The sequence below is a fragment of the Capsicum annuum genome, chromosome 5 (genome assembly GCF_002878395.1).
Source record: "Capsicum annuum cultivar UCD-10X-F1 chromosome 5, UCD10Xv1.1, whole genome shotgun sequence".
Taxonomy (NCBI): domain Eukaryota; kingdom Viridiplantae; phylum Streptophyta; class Magnoliopsida; order Solanales; family Solanaceae; genus Capsicum; species Capsicum annuum.
The window spans coordinates 112,271,004-112,289,020 of NC_061115.1; the positions used below are offsets into that span (position 1 = coordinate 112,271,004).

An 18,017-nucleotide genomic window follows, 5' to 3' on the forward strand; every position below is an offset into this window, starting at 1 on the left:
CCATTTACAATCAACAACATTTTGAGAAAAGGATGGTGGTACAAGCTCCCACGTCTTGTTGTTCACCAATGCTTCAAACTCAAGTTTCATCGCTTCTCTCTAGTGTGCACTCTTTTGGGCTTGGTTATAAGTGGTGGGAAGTGATTCAGTAAATGCAACTGCAAGATAATCAAATGCTTGCTTGGGTTTAGTGATATTATTATGTGAACGAGTAACAGGTCGGTGAATGGACGGTTATTGGGTATGTGCGGAAGTTGTGGTAAAGGATTGGTGATGATTGTAAGATGGAACGGACTGGGAGAGGTCTGGAGTTGGTGTAGATAAAGGGTTTGTCAGGGTGTGTCGATTTCGGTGTTGATACTGGATTAGTGGTTGTGTGGTAGGTAGAACAACAATAGGCTGTGTGGAGCAATCTAAGCCAGCGTCAGGAGTTGGCGTTGCTGCCAAAGGAGAACCTGAAGAAGAACCTGTAGGAGGTGTCGCCGGCAATTCTGGAGCAACCTTGATTGGCTAGAGAATCTCCTAATCCACTGGAGGCATAGACTTGACACTAAGGTCATTTGACTCTTTGTACAAGATATCCCACTCTAATTTTGAAATTCCTTTGTCTTTCAAATATGAAAATATATTAGAAAAAGGAAATTATTTTCATAAAAAATAATATCTCGTAAAATATATATCCTTTGTGAAATAGGATCATAACACTGATGGCTGTGATGGGTATTAGAATAGCCTAAGTAAACACAAGGGGTGGACTTGGGTTCTAGTTTGTGTTTGGCATATGGTTTAAGCTATGGATAACATAAGCAACCAAAAGTACGAATGGATTGATAATTTGGAATTTCTCAAATAATCGTTGGTATGGAGAATCATAATGAAGTGTGCGGGTGGGAAGCCTGTTAATCAAGAAGGTGGCTTGTTGACAGGCAAAGGACCAAAATACTGGAGGCATGGAGGCTTGGTATAAAATGGTTTTGGCTGTTTCAATGATGTGCCGATGTCTACGTTCAGCCATAGCTATCCGTTGTGGTGTGTATGGTGGCGATACAAGGTGCTCAAGGCCAGTGGTGTGAAGAAATGACTTAAGACCTTTAAACTCACTACCACCATCAGTATAAACTGAGAGTATTTTTGTATGAAAATAATTTTCAACACGGGGTTTAAATTTAGAGAAAACTGTTTTGACCTCACTTTTATTTTTAAGTGTGTACAGACAGCCAAATATATTTTGTAAATTGATCAACAAAAATTACACAATATAATTTTTTGTCAATTGTCAAAACAGGTGATGGGCCCTATACATCACTGAAACAAATTTGTAAAGGCTTTTTGCTCACTAGAGTATTCTCAGAAAAGGGGTGCCGATGGCTTTTATTAGAAGAGCAGGAATTACAATGATCAAACATTTCAGAATTTGAAATTGGAATTGAAAACTTATGTGAGAGTGTTTTAAGCACTCTTTTATTTGGGTGTCCTAATTTTCTATGCCAAGATTGTTGAGATTCTGCCATATAGGATGGGTAGCTCAGATTGCATTGGGATCCCCCAATAGGCCACTCATAAAGTCCTTCTTTATTCTGGCCTCGGGCCAACGGTGCCCCTGTACTTAGATCCTTCACAAGAAAATCAAATGGAAAAAATTCTATGGATGTCAGATTATCTTTGCAAAATTGAGACACAGATATAAGGTTACGTTTAATCTCTGATGCACACAAAGTATTCGAAAGATAAAACTTTTATTTGAAGCATTTATTTGAACATGACCAGTGTGAGTCATAGGGATTTTGTTACCGTTGCCCATGGTAATATCGTCAGTACTAGGGTAGTCATCCGGACATTGAAGATTTTGAGAATCAGCAGTCACATGATGCGATGCTCCTGACTCAACAACCCAAGGCATGGAAAAGTTTGCTTTGGCTTCCAAGTGATTGTGGGAGCATGAACGACACACATTGACAGTATGCCCAGTGCGACCACATAATTGACAAACTGGATTTTATCGAGGGGCAGTTGGACGCCAATTTGGTGATGTGGCTGGTGCATTCGTTGGACGCCAATTTGGAGATAAGGTCTGTGCATTTTGCTGATTGGGATGTTGTGGACGCCATGGCTGTCCTCTCTTATTATTGCGGGGTGTAAAGTTATTTGGTGATCGTTTTTGTGCCACTGCAGCTGTAATTGAGACCTGATAAGGCTCATTATGTTTGAGAAGAAGCTCTTTGTTGAGAAGCTTGTTGTATAGTTCCCCATACGAGATAGGTGTATCTCGCTCTTGGATAACCACTGAAATTGAATCATACTCGGTCCTAGACCGCTGAGAATTTTGATCGCAAGTTCGTCATCTGGAATAGGAGTTCCAGTCGTTGCAAGTTCATCAACAATATTCCTGATCTCGTGCAAGTACTCTGTCATATTGCGAGAGTTTTTTGTGATGGTAGCCAGATAGTTTTGGAGTCTGAAACCCTTGTATGTGATTTGTTAGCATACATGTTATGCAGTGTGTCCCACGCTTGCTTTGAGGTGGAAGTTTGGCGATTGCAGAGGTGATTGTAGGATCAACAGATGCCATTAAGGCAATGCATATCAACTGGTCTTGGCAAAACCAGAATTTGTACTTGGGATTGGGTACCTCTTGGTTGTTGAGGGTTACCATTTTTTATGGTGCTGTCAAGGTTCCATCGAGATAGCAGTAGAGATCATGACCGAACATGAAAGATTCGACCTGCACTTTCCAAATGACAGTTCATTAGACCAGTAAGTTTGAGGGGAAGTTGGGAACTGGGGTTAAATTGCACCAGATGACTGGTGTTATTAGCAGGGATAGTAGAATTACTTAGATTCACCATGGATGCCATAGAACCAAAAAGAAAACTTGAAAGAGATGAGAAGACTCGTTGGAGTTTAGAAAGGCTCTGATACCATAAAGGTTCGAGAGATGAAGAAGTAGTAGTGTATTAGACTTGTGTATTATCCAAAGGTTACATAGATATATATACAAGTAAAGGAAAGGCTAACTAAGGTAACTAGATATCTAAATCACTAGAAATCAGCTAGACTATTATATACATTTAATAGAGCATAAATTAGGGAGAGAAATCTGCACAATTTATTACACAATCAATCATGTCCCAATACCTAGAACCTTAGCCAAGGCTATGTCCTAGCTAAGATCTAAGAACAAACGTTAGTGGTGCACAAACAAGTTTTCTATCATGGTCTAATTCTATCCAGTAGCTTCAACTACTCCTTACCTTAAATCAAATGCCCTTCCCAAACAACCTAATCCACCTACTAGCAACCCTAAACAAGCATATAGACCTCCTAGGTTGCTCAGCCCTGCTGAAATGGAAGAAAGAAGAAGCAATGGGTTGTGTTTTAATTGTGATGGGAGGTATAGCTTTGGGCATAAGTGCAAGAAGAAGAACAATTGTATTGTTTGGAAGTAGATGAACCTGAGGATTTAGTGGAAGCAGAAGAAGTTGAATCTAAGCTGTTTAACCCTGCTAAACTCTTGACCATCATGGCTCAAGGACAGGAGACAGATGTTGATGGTTCCATTATCTAACTAGAGTGTCAATGCATGCCATGAGTAGTTGTCACGACCGAAAATAGGATCATGCCCGACGCTAAGGAGTTTAGGACTCCCAAGCAAGTCTCGTCAGAATTCTACAGAAAATCGGGCAAAGTTTCACCTGTTTTTGGGCCTAACAAGAAAATTTCCTATCTCAGATCCATAGCCCAATAACCCAACATTACAACCAACACACCACACCAACACAATTCATCAAAATCCTCAACAATTGCACCAATACCACTACCAACAATACGCAATTCATCTCCAAAAAATAAAATAAGAGAAAGTAAGTACTCCACAAATCCAAAATAATGAAAGAATACTCAAAACTCTGAAGTCATGACTATGGAGCGACTTTAAGAGTTTTTAATAAACAGAACATAACAAATGAATAAACTCCTGCCCACGCGAACAAATGCGAGGCTCACTAGGAATATGACACTCGAATTCTCTAGCCAACGAGATCCTCACCGCCACCTGCGTTCTCTGAAAAATAATACCGAGGAGTGAGACGCTAGCTCAGTGAGTAATAACACTTAACCACAACCGTTTTAATGGGGACAGGTCATAAAACATCATGAAGTAAACATCTTTCAGAAAACAATAACAATAAACAATATCATTTGTTTCATGGAAGCAAAGTGAATCAATAGTTCAGTAGTAAATTCAAAAGGCATCGTATCATATCAAATATTACATATTTGGGAGGTTTCCAAGAATGAATCATGTAGTCAGTGTGGCATTCTACATCAAGAATAGCCCATAACAGTGACCCCTCATAAAGGAGTCAAATATCATATCAGTAGGTCCCTACTCAAGGGAGATCAGTATAGTATGCTAGTTCTACCTTCCCACTAGCGAGGGTTGTAACAGTAATCAGTAAATACAAGGTGCACCAGGTCTAACGATCCCGCCGTTAGCTACGAGATTCAAATCAAGGTCTACTCCCATTTATACTTTCTTTGTAAACAATAGACATTCATATGAAAGCATTTTTCAAAATAGTACATATCATCTAAAGTTCATATCAAATCATGTCACATGTAAACATGAATAAAACATATGTCAAAAATACTTATCTCTCATGTAAGTGAAAAATATTCACATTAATTCTCAAATAACCATTTCAATATCATATCAAGTAAAGGACTTGTCCCGCATGCAATTTCAAAGAATTTGTAACTCATTGTTTCATCAAAATCAAGTATAAAGTATGCAAGTTAACAAACACAAATTATGGTAAGATTACTACTCACATTACACGTGTCGAAATACCAAAATTGTCAACTCGACTGCTTCGTATCACTTTCTTGGATCAAATCTATAATCACGTCATATTAATATCGTGTTAATTTTCTTGGTCTAAGCTAAAACATGACCACTACAAATTATCCTGTTCTAGAATCTTAGGATAACTTCCAAATCATCGAATTTCATACTCAAAATTACACCTTATTGTGCAAATTTCTTATCTTTGATGCTTAAATTTTACTACCCAAAACAAATTAACTCGACTAAAAATTACAATAAAGATGTAGGAACGAATTTACCTTAAGCCCAAAAGAATTTTCCGATCAAACCCTTAAGTCTTTCTTTTCTTTTCACTGAAGAAAAATTTGATTTTTCTTTCGTTCTTCGCGTGAGGTTGGCAGATTACCTTTTTGCTCCCTAACTGCCTTCTTAATCCTTTAATGGGCAAAATCCCTTTTTATCAATATATATTTTTTTTTCAATCCCATTCCATTAAGAATTGGGCAAAAAAGCAACGCCTTTTTTCTTTCCTTTTTGTAAATTAGGCTTTGGCCCAATGTCTCATCCCTTTATATATTTTTTTCCTTTTTTTTCAACTATAATTACTCAATAATTTATGATATGGGGTATTACATTCTCCCCACCTTAAGAAATTCGATCCCCGAATTTAGAACAAGTGCATACCTGAAGACTGAAACAAGTGAGGATACTTGAGTCTCATATCCTTTTCTGACTCACAAAGAATGGAAAAAACTTACGAGCAAACAGTTAAATTTTTCTTTTCGTAAAAGTTTTCAAGAGGTAGTCTAATCAGGGTTCTCGAAAGATTACTCTCCGGTGGTGATCAAGATTCCGAAGAAAGCTTGAAGTCCCATTTTGCTGCTCCGAAAAAGGTAAACACACCTTTCCCTTTTAGTTTTGTTATAATTTTCTTCTTCATCTCCTTCTTGGTAGTTTTCGTAGTTGTAATTTTGTTTTTTGGGATTGTTTATTGTAGACAGCCTTGAAGGACATAGGATGTTGTGATATCAATATGGCTATTTTTATGTTCATGGTATAAAATGAGTTAACAATAGTTGAATGTGTTTCTTTGGCTTTATTCTTTGATCATTATGATTAAATGGATAAAGTTTCGACCTTTGCTTGATTAAAATACGTACTCATGCCTTGTTTAAATTCTTTGTTAGTGGATATGTCTTTAGCATGTAAAGTTGTTTCCTTTATGTTAAAAAGAATAATTACTATTGTTAAGGGTCTGTGAAATTGTTTCTCAGTTTGAAGTAGTTACTCATATCTAGGAATTTGGTGTTATGTTTGAGAGGCATATCATAGTGTGTTATGTTTGTGGCCTGGCGATTTGCAAAATCACCACTTAATGTTGAAGTTGACCACTTTGGCATACACATGTAGTTGGCTTATTCACATGTAGAAATTGTAATTCAAGTGCTACTTTTAAGATCTAGCTCCTTTATCGATCCTTGATTCTTTTGATTAAAGAGTTATTTTTCCCCATGATTATATGCCACAATGAAATGCTAAGTTCTTTTGATATATGTTTGCAGTCATGATTTACTCGTTTTCGTGGTCAAAACAGTTTTCGATTTTCTCTTGTTTAGATTGAAAGGTTGTTAGGGTTATAGATTTTGTTGAAATGATGTAGAACTAAAATAGGAGTTGGCATAATTGGGCACTTTTTCTTAGAATTAATCTTTTACTATTTTTCCTATCGTCTTTGAATATCATTTCTCAAACATGTTTAAAATATGTTATTTGCTTCACCTCGCTTATTGATTTATTTCTTGAAGTACTTTTATGCATTTAGACATCCCATTGTTATTCACATACTACCATAAATTTTTCTTCAAATCTATTGATTAAATCCATTCGGTATTGAAAAAATGTTGTTGCATTAGAATGTCTTGTATTTCATATTTGAGATGTCACAAAAGATTTCCTCATATTATGCTCATTCCCTTTTTTCTTTCTTTAATGAAAGCATGTCTTAGGCTATATCATATCATAGTATATGGTGCAAATATGTGTTAACCTATAGGAAATATTTGTCCAAATTTTAAGCAACTATACTTGTGGGTCAATGTCTTCTTTTCAAAGATTAGTTGATTATATTGTGCTATGCTCGATTTTTTGTAAGATTGTTTGAGAAATAGGTTAATTTTCTTTTCATTGGATAATTTGATTTGTTTTTTATATCACAGTATTACTATTTCTTCATGCTTGAGAATACTATTTTTCCATCTCATCATTTATCTATTAAGCGTAAGATTTTTGAATACATTATTAATGAGGAGGGGCATGGATGCTCTGTACCGAGATGTGAGAGGCTGGCTATGGATAGTTTTAGGCAACGGTAGAGGTAGGCCAAAGAAATATTAGAAGGAGGTGATTAGGCAAGACATAGAACAGTTACAGCTTATGAAAGACATGACCCTTGACAGGAAGGTGTGGAGGACACGGATTAAGGTATAGGGTTAGTAGGTAGGAGTATGTCCGTAATAGTAGGAAAGAGTGTTTTGCTTGTATATGTGCCTATAGTTTCTGGTAGCCTCTTGTTCGTGGTGTTTTGGTGATGCCTATGATTTTGAATAGCTAGTTTATAGTATTACCTTGTGGGTGTCTTATTTCCTTTATTATCTAGCGGTGTGAGATACCTTTTTGTGGTTTGTTTTTATGTTTTTGTTGGTTATACTGTTATTTGTCCCGAGTCAGAGGATCATCCAAAAAGGCATCTCTACTTCATCTGAGGTAGTGGTATGGACCTAAGTTGGTCGGACTCCACAATTTCGGTGTCGCACCCGTGTCGACACGACACTGACACGAGTAAGGGGGTGGGATCTGTGTCGGATCCGGTCAAACAAGATCGGGTGTATTGACCAACAATTCGAAGAAAAATTAAAATTTTGATATCTCAAATTCGGAAACAAAATATCTTCAATTCTGCTGCTACATAGTAATTTATACCAGTCCCGTCTCTTTTGAAGTTTTTTTCTTGGTAAATCTTGTTGTTCGTGTGGCTGTTGCGGGTATTGTTCAAGATGTTACAGGTTTTTGAAGCCGAGAATGGTCGGTGGTGGACAACTAGTTTGTGCACATCGTGATATTGTATTGTATTGGAAAAAAAAAAGATATGCAAAACATGTAGTTGGAGACGAAGATGGAGGAAAGAAGACGAAGCAGAGGAAAAGATGAAGAAGACGACTGTTCAGACACCTAACACTAATTTGTTTTCTAATTGACCTTGTTTTCAACATAATTTAATTTATGAAAAATTAATTTCAACCACGAATAAAAATACAAAGAAACAATAATTTTATTGATCAAGAATATGGGTACAAATCTGTTTGTCCATCGTTTCTTCTCTCTTGATTTTCTCCTTAATTCGAAGACCGTCAGTAGCGTATTTCTTGATCAATCATGAATTTCTTGAGACTTTTAAGATCTTGGAGATCTTGAAGATGCCTCTGTAAAGAGATATTTGCCCCTTTATATAGGCGTAATTTAGGGTTTAGGTAGAGTAGCCACCAAATTAGATTTAGGATAAAGTAGCCCCAAGAACTCTAACCAAAATTAAACTCTTTTTGTAGAGTCCACAAAATTTCAATGTCTAAAGACCTACACTCATTTAATAGCTGCCACATCCATTATTTGTTATTAAGAATAAACATTATAATTTTTTTAATTAAATGAGATAAGCTTTCCATATTTAATAGTTGCCTCTTCGATTATTTATTATTAAGAAAAAATAATTTATCTTTATTTTGATTAATGAAATAAGCATTTTATATTAATTAGAGTTTATAAAATAAGGATAAATACTATAATTATTTAATTTTAAATTAAAGATTAATGTATATGCTTTGACAGCATACATTTCTTAATGAAACTAAATTTAGTGTAAGTATATAGTGAACATATTAATATTCTCATTTTTTATTAGTTTTAAAACACTTGTCAATTTTGAACTATATGTATAAATTTTTAATTGTTTTTTTTGCCGAGTCCCCACACCCGTATCCATATCCAGATCTATATTCCCGAATCTTAAAAATTCGATCATGAAGGATCCGACACTCGGATCCGCACCCGTGGCCAACACCCGCACCCAAGTCCGAGCAACTTAAGTAAGGACTGCATACACTTTAACTTTCCCAGACCCCACTTTGTGGGAATACACTGGGTATGTTGTTGTTGTAGAAGAGGTTGTTCCATGAACTGCTTCCTCAAATTATGTATAAAAAGGTAAGACTAGCTGGGATAAGATCTATTACTCCCTCTAGTCCATATTATATGATATTTCTAACTTCTATTAATCCAAATTTAATGGTTTTTTACATAATCAAAAAGTTAAAAATTATTGTTTTTCAACTTCACCTTTATTTAGAGGAGTGGATTTTTAAAGAACTAGGAAAGCAATAAAATAGGTGGAATTAATTTAAAATTTAAGGGTAATACTGAAAACACCTCTTACTTTCTAGGGGTGAGAGTATTTCTTAAAAGGTGTTCCCAAGTTAAAAAAACCCTATAGTATGGACTCGAGGGAGTAATACCCAAACAGCAAAGGTATCAAGTATTATCATGTAAGTACTAACAACCAAATTCCTGAGGTAACATATTTTTAATACCTAATACCAGGGATTTACCAGTTATCAATTTTAGCACAGATTCTACATTTCATCATTATTATGCATTAATTAGAAATATTTGATGGACAGAAAACCTACCATCCCCAGCTATAAACTTGCTTAAAGCCCTCTGAGTAAGAAGTTGTATGATCAGCCCCACAAGTGACGGATACTATTTCCTGCCCATCCAGTGCACTCACCTGAGTTGGAGAAAATCGATCTTCAGCATCCCCAAGGCCGAGCTGTCCATCCTCTCCTCGTCCCCATGAGCAAACGATATTTCCAGCTGCAATCACATTGAATACATCAACTATCCATCACGCGCAAAAGCTTGACAGTTTGAGCTGGCAGCTAAAGTACTGAATCAAGCTTTCTATAATGCAGTACTTCCTACTACAACAGTAACATACCCAGTGAGATCCCACAAGTCGGACCCTAGCCCTACCTTTTGAGGGGTAGAGAGCTTGTCTCTGATAGACCCTCGGCGCAAAAGAAAAGAGAAGAACTTGAAGCATGGTAGCACAAAAAATGACAGCAGAATAATACTACAACAACAACAAAATACCCAGTTTATTCCCACATAATGGGGTCTGGGGAGGGTAGAGTGTACGCAGACCATACCACTACCTCAGATGAAGCAGAGAGGCTGTTTCCGATAGACCCCCGGCTTAGAACCGATAACAGTATAACAAACACAAAAGCTAAGTGCAAAATAAACTAACACCGCTAGCAACAAGATAATACTACAACCACAAGATAAAAATAAGAACTATCTAACCGAAATCATAGACTTCACACAACACCACGAATAAAAACTACAGACACAAAAAAACGCTTCCTTATTGTTACCAACACACTCCCACCCCCTAACCCTCTACCCTAATCCGCGTCCTCCACATGTTCCTATCAAGGGTCATGTCCTCCGTAAGTTGTAACTGCTTCATATCACGCCTAATCACCTCCCTCCAATATTTCTTTGGTCTACCTCTATCCGCCTAAAACTATCTATAGCTAGTGCCTCACACCCCGCACTGGAGCATCCGAGCCCCTCCTCATCACGTGCCCGAACCAACATAACCTCACTTCTCGCATCTTATCCTCCACCAAAGCAACTCCCACCTTCTCCCGAATAATCTCATTCCTCACCCTATCTTTCCTGGTAAGTCCACACTCTTCTGAATGACCCGCGAGTCCAGCTTCACCACCACTCCATCCTCCTGCGACACCTCACTAAACTTACACTCCAAGTACTCCGTCTTGGTTCTACTCAACCGAAATCCTTTAGACTAAAGCGTCTGTCTCCATATCTCCAACTTACCATTGACTCCCCCCGAGTCTCGTCAATCAATACCAAATCATTAGCAAATAACATACACCAAGGCACCTGCCTTTGAATATGTCACGTCAAAACATCCATCACCAAAGCAAATAAAAACGGGCTAAGAGTAGACCCTGGTGCAACCCTACCAGAACTGGAAAGTGCTCCGAATCCCCACCTACCATCATCACACGAGTCTTCGCCCCATCATACATGTCCTGGATCGACCTAGTGTACGCCACGGGCACCCTCTAGCTTCCAAGCACCTCCACAAAATCTCCCTCGAAACTCTATCATATGCCTTCTCTAGAACGATACACCAAGCAACAAAACTTAATTAATTGATTGGGAGCTGTTATAACAAACATTTGAAACCAGCTCAAAGTAAAATAGACATGTTTGAGATCCAGTTCGAGTCAATTTAAGTTAATTAATTATGCTTGGGTTGATCAGTACTCCTGGAGAAGCTACCTGAAGCTAGCAACAGTAGTCAAACACCAAGTGTCACGACCCGAACCAGGGCCCTAGCCATGACGAGCATTCCCGAACCCGAAGGCCCGGAACGCCCTCTGTCTATCTGGTAATCATGCACATAATTCATATGATCAAAGTAATACGGAATAAACACAATAATACGAAAACATGGTCAACAATTTAAAACAGTTAAAGGCCTGAAAACATGCCCAACAATATTTAATAAACATCTGCAACAGTCTGCGAAATCTCTACTGACATACTATCTGAATAACTGGGACAAGGCCCCCAGCAGACCAAAAGTCATACTGAAATAAATACCTAAATGACTAGGCCTTCCGAAGCAAAGAAGGCTCACCAACTGAACTCTGAGACAACCCTATCTGTAGACTCTACTGAGGATCTGGACCCGAGACTGCGCCTCAGTACCTGGGAGAAAGGGGGGTCAGCACAATTGTACTGGCACGCGAAGCAATCCAAAATAGAGTAATTGAACATATATATATATATATATATATATATATAATACATAAGAGCAAATGTTCATCAAACATTATGCATAAAACAGTTTCTGAAAAACACATAGGCACCTTCTGAAAATATGTAACCTATCTGTAAATCTCAAACTCTGATCTGTGTATTACTTCTGAGTTAGGTGGTATCACCTACAAGTCTGATATTCCACGGGCGATATGGAATCCGTCATTGACTCGGCGGGGAAGTCTCCAACCCGAGTATGCCGCAAGGGTTGGAGTTCCTGAATCTGATACGCCACACGACACTTAAGTCAGCGTATAATAATATACTCGGGTCGGCAAACCACGATTTTAGGCAATGAGTTGCTTGAACTCAAGCCCTCTTTAGGGAACCACCTAACATCTCTGTATGCCCATTTTTAACCATTTCTGTGCATGCAATATTCTGAATGTCTAAAATCATGATAGTCTGAAGTGTTTATTAGTCTGAGTCTGATATGACATTGGTCTGAATTGGTATCGTCGTACCAAGACTTGCAAGTCATGATTTCTGAGCCATAGTACATTAAGCTAAATCTTTCATTTAAAGCATAATTTAGACCACCAAAAACATGCAACTGATATAGAAGATTTTGTGTTTCGAAACTCAAGTCAAAATCATGCAAAAACTTCATCAACATATGGTGGTCTAGTGCCTTTAGCAAATCCATGCACTCTTTCATTACATGCATTATGAACATCAAACATTCATGCTAGATTCCCTCTTTAGTGATTTAAAACCACCTTTAAATCATAACAAGAGTTCAATCATTTCATATAGTGCTTTTCAGGGATGCATTGCAAAACAATTCATATGCTATGAGAAATCTGAAAAATCCACTAAAGAGGGAATTCACCGAAAATCATGCTCTCAACAAGAATTCATTCTTAAATACATGGTTTCATACATTCATATTCTCAAATCACTTTGGGGAAGGTCAAAAGACCAAAACAATGATGTTAAAACATTTAATACACGAATATATACATAGATTCAAAAACCCCATTCTAAAACATGATTTTCTATGCCCATGAGAATTTAGGAAAACTCCGCGTACCTCTATTTCGGAAAATAATGGGTGCTTCTTAAAGCCTGTGGATTGGGGATTCCGAATCTCTAATCAATTTTGAAAGCCCACGGTTAAATCTTAGATTTATTTGGGTTTTTAGTTTGAAACCCTTGGGAGTGTTCTTGAGAATTTTTAGATGAATGTCGATGTATTTTGGAGAATTGGGGACTGAATTTCGTGTTTATGGCTGAATAAGGATGGGAAAAGAACCATTTCGCCCCAAAAACGGAGTGTTTAAATCACTTGAAATCATAAGATATGTGCCGCATATGATATCGCATATATTTACATAGGCGCCGCATATGATATCGATTTACATAGGCGCCGCATATGATATCGCCTATATTTACATAGGCGCCGCATATGCTTTCCAGTGGCCATGTGCGATTGGTTAGGCGACGCATACTACTTTGAAAGGCCATAACTTCTTGCTCGGGTGTCGGATTTTAGCAAAATTGGTATCGTTGGAAAGTTAACTCGAAGACCTATCATTTGACACATAGTAGGCTCTCTAATTCGACATATACAAAGAGTTATGATCGATGGAAGCTGACACAAATTACAACGTCCACTAAAACTTAATCGATCGAAATTGTTTCAACTCGTCCTTGAGTTGAAGGACCTCTATGGTCTAAATTCATGCTCAAATGGATTCACATACCACATAAACATGCCAAATTGGCATAGGATTTAAGGCTCTGGGATTATCAACGCATCAGAGTCATGGTTTTTATTCTAGCCCGAAATGCGGGGTGTTACATCTACGATTTTGGTAGAGAATCAAAGAGCTTCTGTTGCCGCCAAGCGACTATTAACCATATATGACGCCTATCTAGCCAATGATCATGTTAGCAAAATTGGGCCACAATTCTTCTTTCTGGTGGATTCTATATCTACTTTACATAGCACCATGCATCTTTCCAGTGAATAATTACTTTCTCATATCTGATTTGCTAGCATCGTGCATCTTTTTGATGAATACTGTTCGAAATTTGATTTGTGTAGTACTGTGCTTATTTCCAGTGACTTTCTTATATCTGATTTGCTAAGCACCGTGCATCTTTCTGTGACTACTTTCTCATATTTGAGTTGCACAACATTGTGCATCTTTCCGAACTACTTTCTCATATCTGATGCGCAGCATCATGCGCCTTTTCGGTGACTCCTCAAATTTGATTTGCTAGTTATGTGTGCCTTTTCGGTAACTCCTCAGATCTGATTTGTGTAGGGTTGTGTCATCATTCTGACCTTACCCATATAATTTTTCTTTTCCAGTAGGGTCTTGCCACCATTCTGATCCTACCCATATGATTTTATGGTCTAAAACAAGTCTCCTCGAGCTTGATTTGGGAAATTCAACAATTTCTCTTTTTGCTATCATTCGGACCCTACCCTATATAATTCTCAGGTTTTGACCACTTTTCAACAGTCAAATCTAATGATCTTGCATCTTCAGTATTGTTCTGGCGATTCCAAGCTTATTTCAACCAGTTTTTTTGAGCAATTCTTTTTCTGATAGGCTCGCCCCGTCCTTGCAAGCCTTCCATTTTGGATTTTGATCGCCAGAACCCTATACGACCTTTGTCAGATTTTGGGCGAGATCTTTCAGACCCCTTTGGATTTTTCCAGCGGTTCAGTACAATTTCTGCAAACATGCAACACTGATTTCGGTTTAGTCCTATGATTAAGTCTGAACCTTTAATAAGGAGATCTAAAAGTCAAACTCACTTTGTCATGAGATGGGCAAAGAGTCCAAATCACTGATTGCCCAAGTTCATAATGAGAGGACAAAGCACATTAAGATTGATTGTCACTTTATCAGAGAAGATACTCTCAAGAGATATTATAACAAAGTTTGTGAAGTTGAGTGATCAACTTGTAGATATCTTCATCAAGTCCCTCACCGATCCAGAATATGAGCAGGAGAAAGAATAGTGTATATAGAATCCTACTTACAAAAGTATTGTAATGTGGTGTCCTACTTGGAAAAAGATTGGAATGTAGTGTCTATAAATAGGGTAATATAGAACAACAATTCAATAATATTTTTCTCCTATATTTCTCACTGTGACCTTGTCCTTGCCCTTCTAGGTTCTCTATGACTTCATCCTTGTCCTTGGAGCTATCAGTTGTCGGTATAGAGAATGCGCGAGATAAAAAGGTCAATCTGGTTTCTTCCCCTGAATGTGAGGCCCCTAATCCAGTTCTCTTCTTTAGCAAAATGAATGAAGCATATTGCTGAGCCCTTCCATGACGAGGATGATCAAGAAATGTGAGAAGGGATCCACTTGTATAAGCACCTTTTGTGCTTTACAAGAAACCTTGAGGTGTGCCATTAATTAAAACTGAAAGCCCGAATGTGGTCATGCTAAAGTGTATCCAGCTTATCCATATTTGTCGAACCCCATTTCCCTCAAAAGATCTAACAGGAAGTTCCAATGTATGTGATCAATAGCCTTCTTGACGTCAAATTTGCATAAAATTCCTGCCATCTTTTGCTAGAACCTACTGTCTACACATCATTTGCAATGAGAGCTGCAGTGGTTATCCGTCTTCCTTTTATAAATGCCACTTGAGAGCTTCTGAATCAATGTCTTTCTTGAGCCTCTCCTCTAGTAACTTAGACACAATTTTGTCAAAACATCCAACAAGACTTAATCTCTGATTTCTTTCCGCCTAAAATGTTTTAGATGCCAGTTAATGTCTGAGACATTTATACTTTTTTCAAAATGTCCATTTGAGTGAAAGTGTGAAGTACCCATCAAATCCGGCTTGATCACAGTCCAACACTTATGAAAGAATCCCATAGTGAATCACTATAGCGATTTATTGGGCACACATGGTTGGATCGCCTCGAGAACTTCTTCATCCTCAAATTCTTTCTGTAGACATTCTTTGTCATCCGTGGAAATGGCAGGAACATTCCTAGAATTCCAGAAAGGCTTGTGCTGAGGTGCTTCTGATAATATAAGCCTTCATAAAACTGCAAGATTTCGTTGTGAATTCTTTCCTCGTCCTGAATAGGCTATCCATGGATCATTAGCCTGTCAATGTGATTGTAACGTTTGTGCGAATTCGCCTTTTTGTGAAAAAACTGTTTGTTTTCGCTCCTTGTTTAAAACAAAGACTCCTGGACTTTTGTGTACATTGTCCACTGTGATTGTAAGAACTCTTCTTTTGATTCTCCATTTAGACGACCCCTATCTTTCTTTGATTTGTGCTTCACCTCATTTAAAAGTAAAAGTTAGGACATTCCTTACTTTTTCTTTACTACGGCCACGGTCAAAATTCACGAGAACCTCTAAATTTGTTATCATCTTTGTTTTGCTTTCCAAAGCTGATACTGATTAAATAGCTGGCTGTGTTCTGATTGCAACTCTCCCGTGCTCCGTTTTCATCAGATACACAAATGTATCCCTCTGTACCGGAAAACTTAATGCCTAAAAGTTTCCCACCTTCCACTATATAGATGGTGATGACTTGGTGTAACACCCCGCATTTCGGGCTAGAATAAAAACCATGACTCTGATGCGTTGATAATCCCAGAGCCTTAAATCTTATGCCAATTTGGCAAGTTTATGTAGTATGTGAATCCATTTGAGCATGAATTTAGACCATAGAGGTCCTTCAACTCAAGGACGAGTTGAAACAATTTCGATCGATTAAGTTTTAGTGGACGTTGTAATTTGTGTCAGCTTCCATCGACCATAACTCTCTGTATATGTCGAATTAGAGAGCCTACTATGTGTCAAATGATAGGTCTTCGAGTTAACTTTCCAACGATACCAATTTTGCTAAAATCCGACACCCGAGCAAGAAGTTATGGCCTTTCAAAGTAGTATGCGTCGCCTAAGCAATCGCACATGGCCACTGGAAAGCATATGCGGCGCCTATGTAAATATAGGCGATATCATATGCGGCGCCTATGTAAATCGATATCATATGCGGCGCCTATGTAAATATAGGCGATATCATATGCGGCGCATATCTTATGGTTTCAAGTGACTTAAACGCTCCGTTTTTGGGGCAAAATGGTCCTTTTTCCACCCTTATTCAGCCATAAACACGAAATTTAGTCCCCAATTCTCCAAAATACATCCACATTCATCTAAAAATTCTCAAGAACACTCCCAAGGGTTTCAAACTAAAAACCCAAATAAATCAAGATTTAATCGTGGGCTTTCAAAATTGATTTAGAGATTCGAAATCCCCAATCCACAGGCTTCAAGAAGCACCCATTATTTTTCGAAATAGAAGTACGCGGGGTTTTCCTAAATTCTCATGGGCATAGAAAAATTATGTTTTAGAATGAGGTTTTTGAATCTATGTATATATTCATGTATTAAATGTTTTAACATCATTGTTTTGGTCTTTTGACCTTCCCCAAAGTGATTAGAGAATATGGATGTATGAAACCATGTATTTAAGAATGAATTCTTGTTGAGAGCATGATTTTCGGTGAATTCCCTCTGTAGTGGATTTTTCAGATTTCTCGTAGCATATGAATTGTTTTGCAATGCATCCCTGAAAAGCACTATATGAAATGATTGAACTCTTGTTATGATTTAAAGGTGGTTTTAAATCACTAAAGAGAGAATCTAGCATGAATGTTTAATGTTCATAATGCATGTAATGAAAGAGTGCATGGATTTGCTAAAGGCACTAGACCACCATATGTTGATGAAGTTTTTGCATGATTTTGACTTGAGTTTCGAAACACAAAATCTTCTATATCAGTTGCATGTCTTTGGTGGTCTAAATTATGCTTTAAATGAAAGATTTAGCTTAATGTATTATGGCTCAGAAATCATGACTTGCAAGTCGTGGTATGACGATACCAATTCAGACCAATGTCATATCAGACTCAGACTAATAAACACTTCAGACTATCATGATTTTAGACATTCAGAATGTTGCATGTACAGAAAAGGTTAAAAATGGGCATACAGAGATGTTAGGTGGTTCCCTGAAGAGGGCTTGAGTTCAAGCAACTCATTGCCTAAAACCGTGGTTTGCCGACCCAGGTATATTATTATACGCTGACTTAAGTGTCGTGTGGCGTATCAGATTCAGGAACTCCAACCCTTGCGGCATACTCGGGTTTGAGACTTCCCCGCCGAGTCAATGACGGATTCCATATCGCCCGTGGAATATCAGACTTGTAGGTGATACCAC

At 37.8% G+C, this 18,017-nt stretch overlaps 1 protein-coding gene across 2 annotated transcripts in view; it reads right to left on the bottom strand.

Annotated features, from left to right (window-relative positions):
* Window positions 1–18,017, bottom strand: part of LOC107852991 (ultraviolet-B receptor UVR8) — a 96,264-nt gene that overhangs the window by 66,115 nt on the left and 12,132 nt on the right. For both annotated transcript variants that reach the window (XM_016698021.2, XM_016698020.2), the window contains exon 2: window positions 9,565–9,751. In XM_016698021.2, coding sequence (XP_016553507.1) covers window positions 9,565–9,751 — 187 coding nt within the window. The remainder of the gene's footprint in view (window positions 1–9,564; window positions 9,752–18,017) is intronic.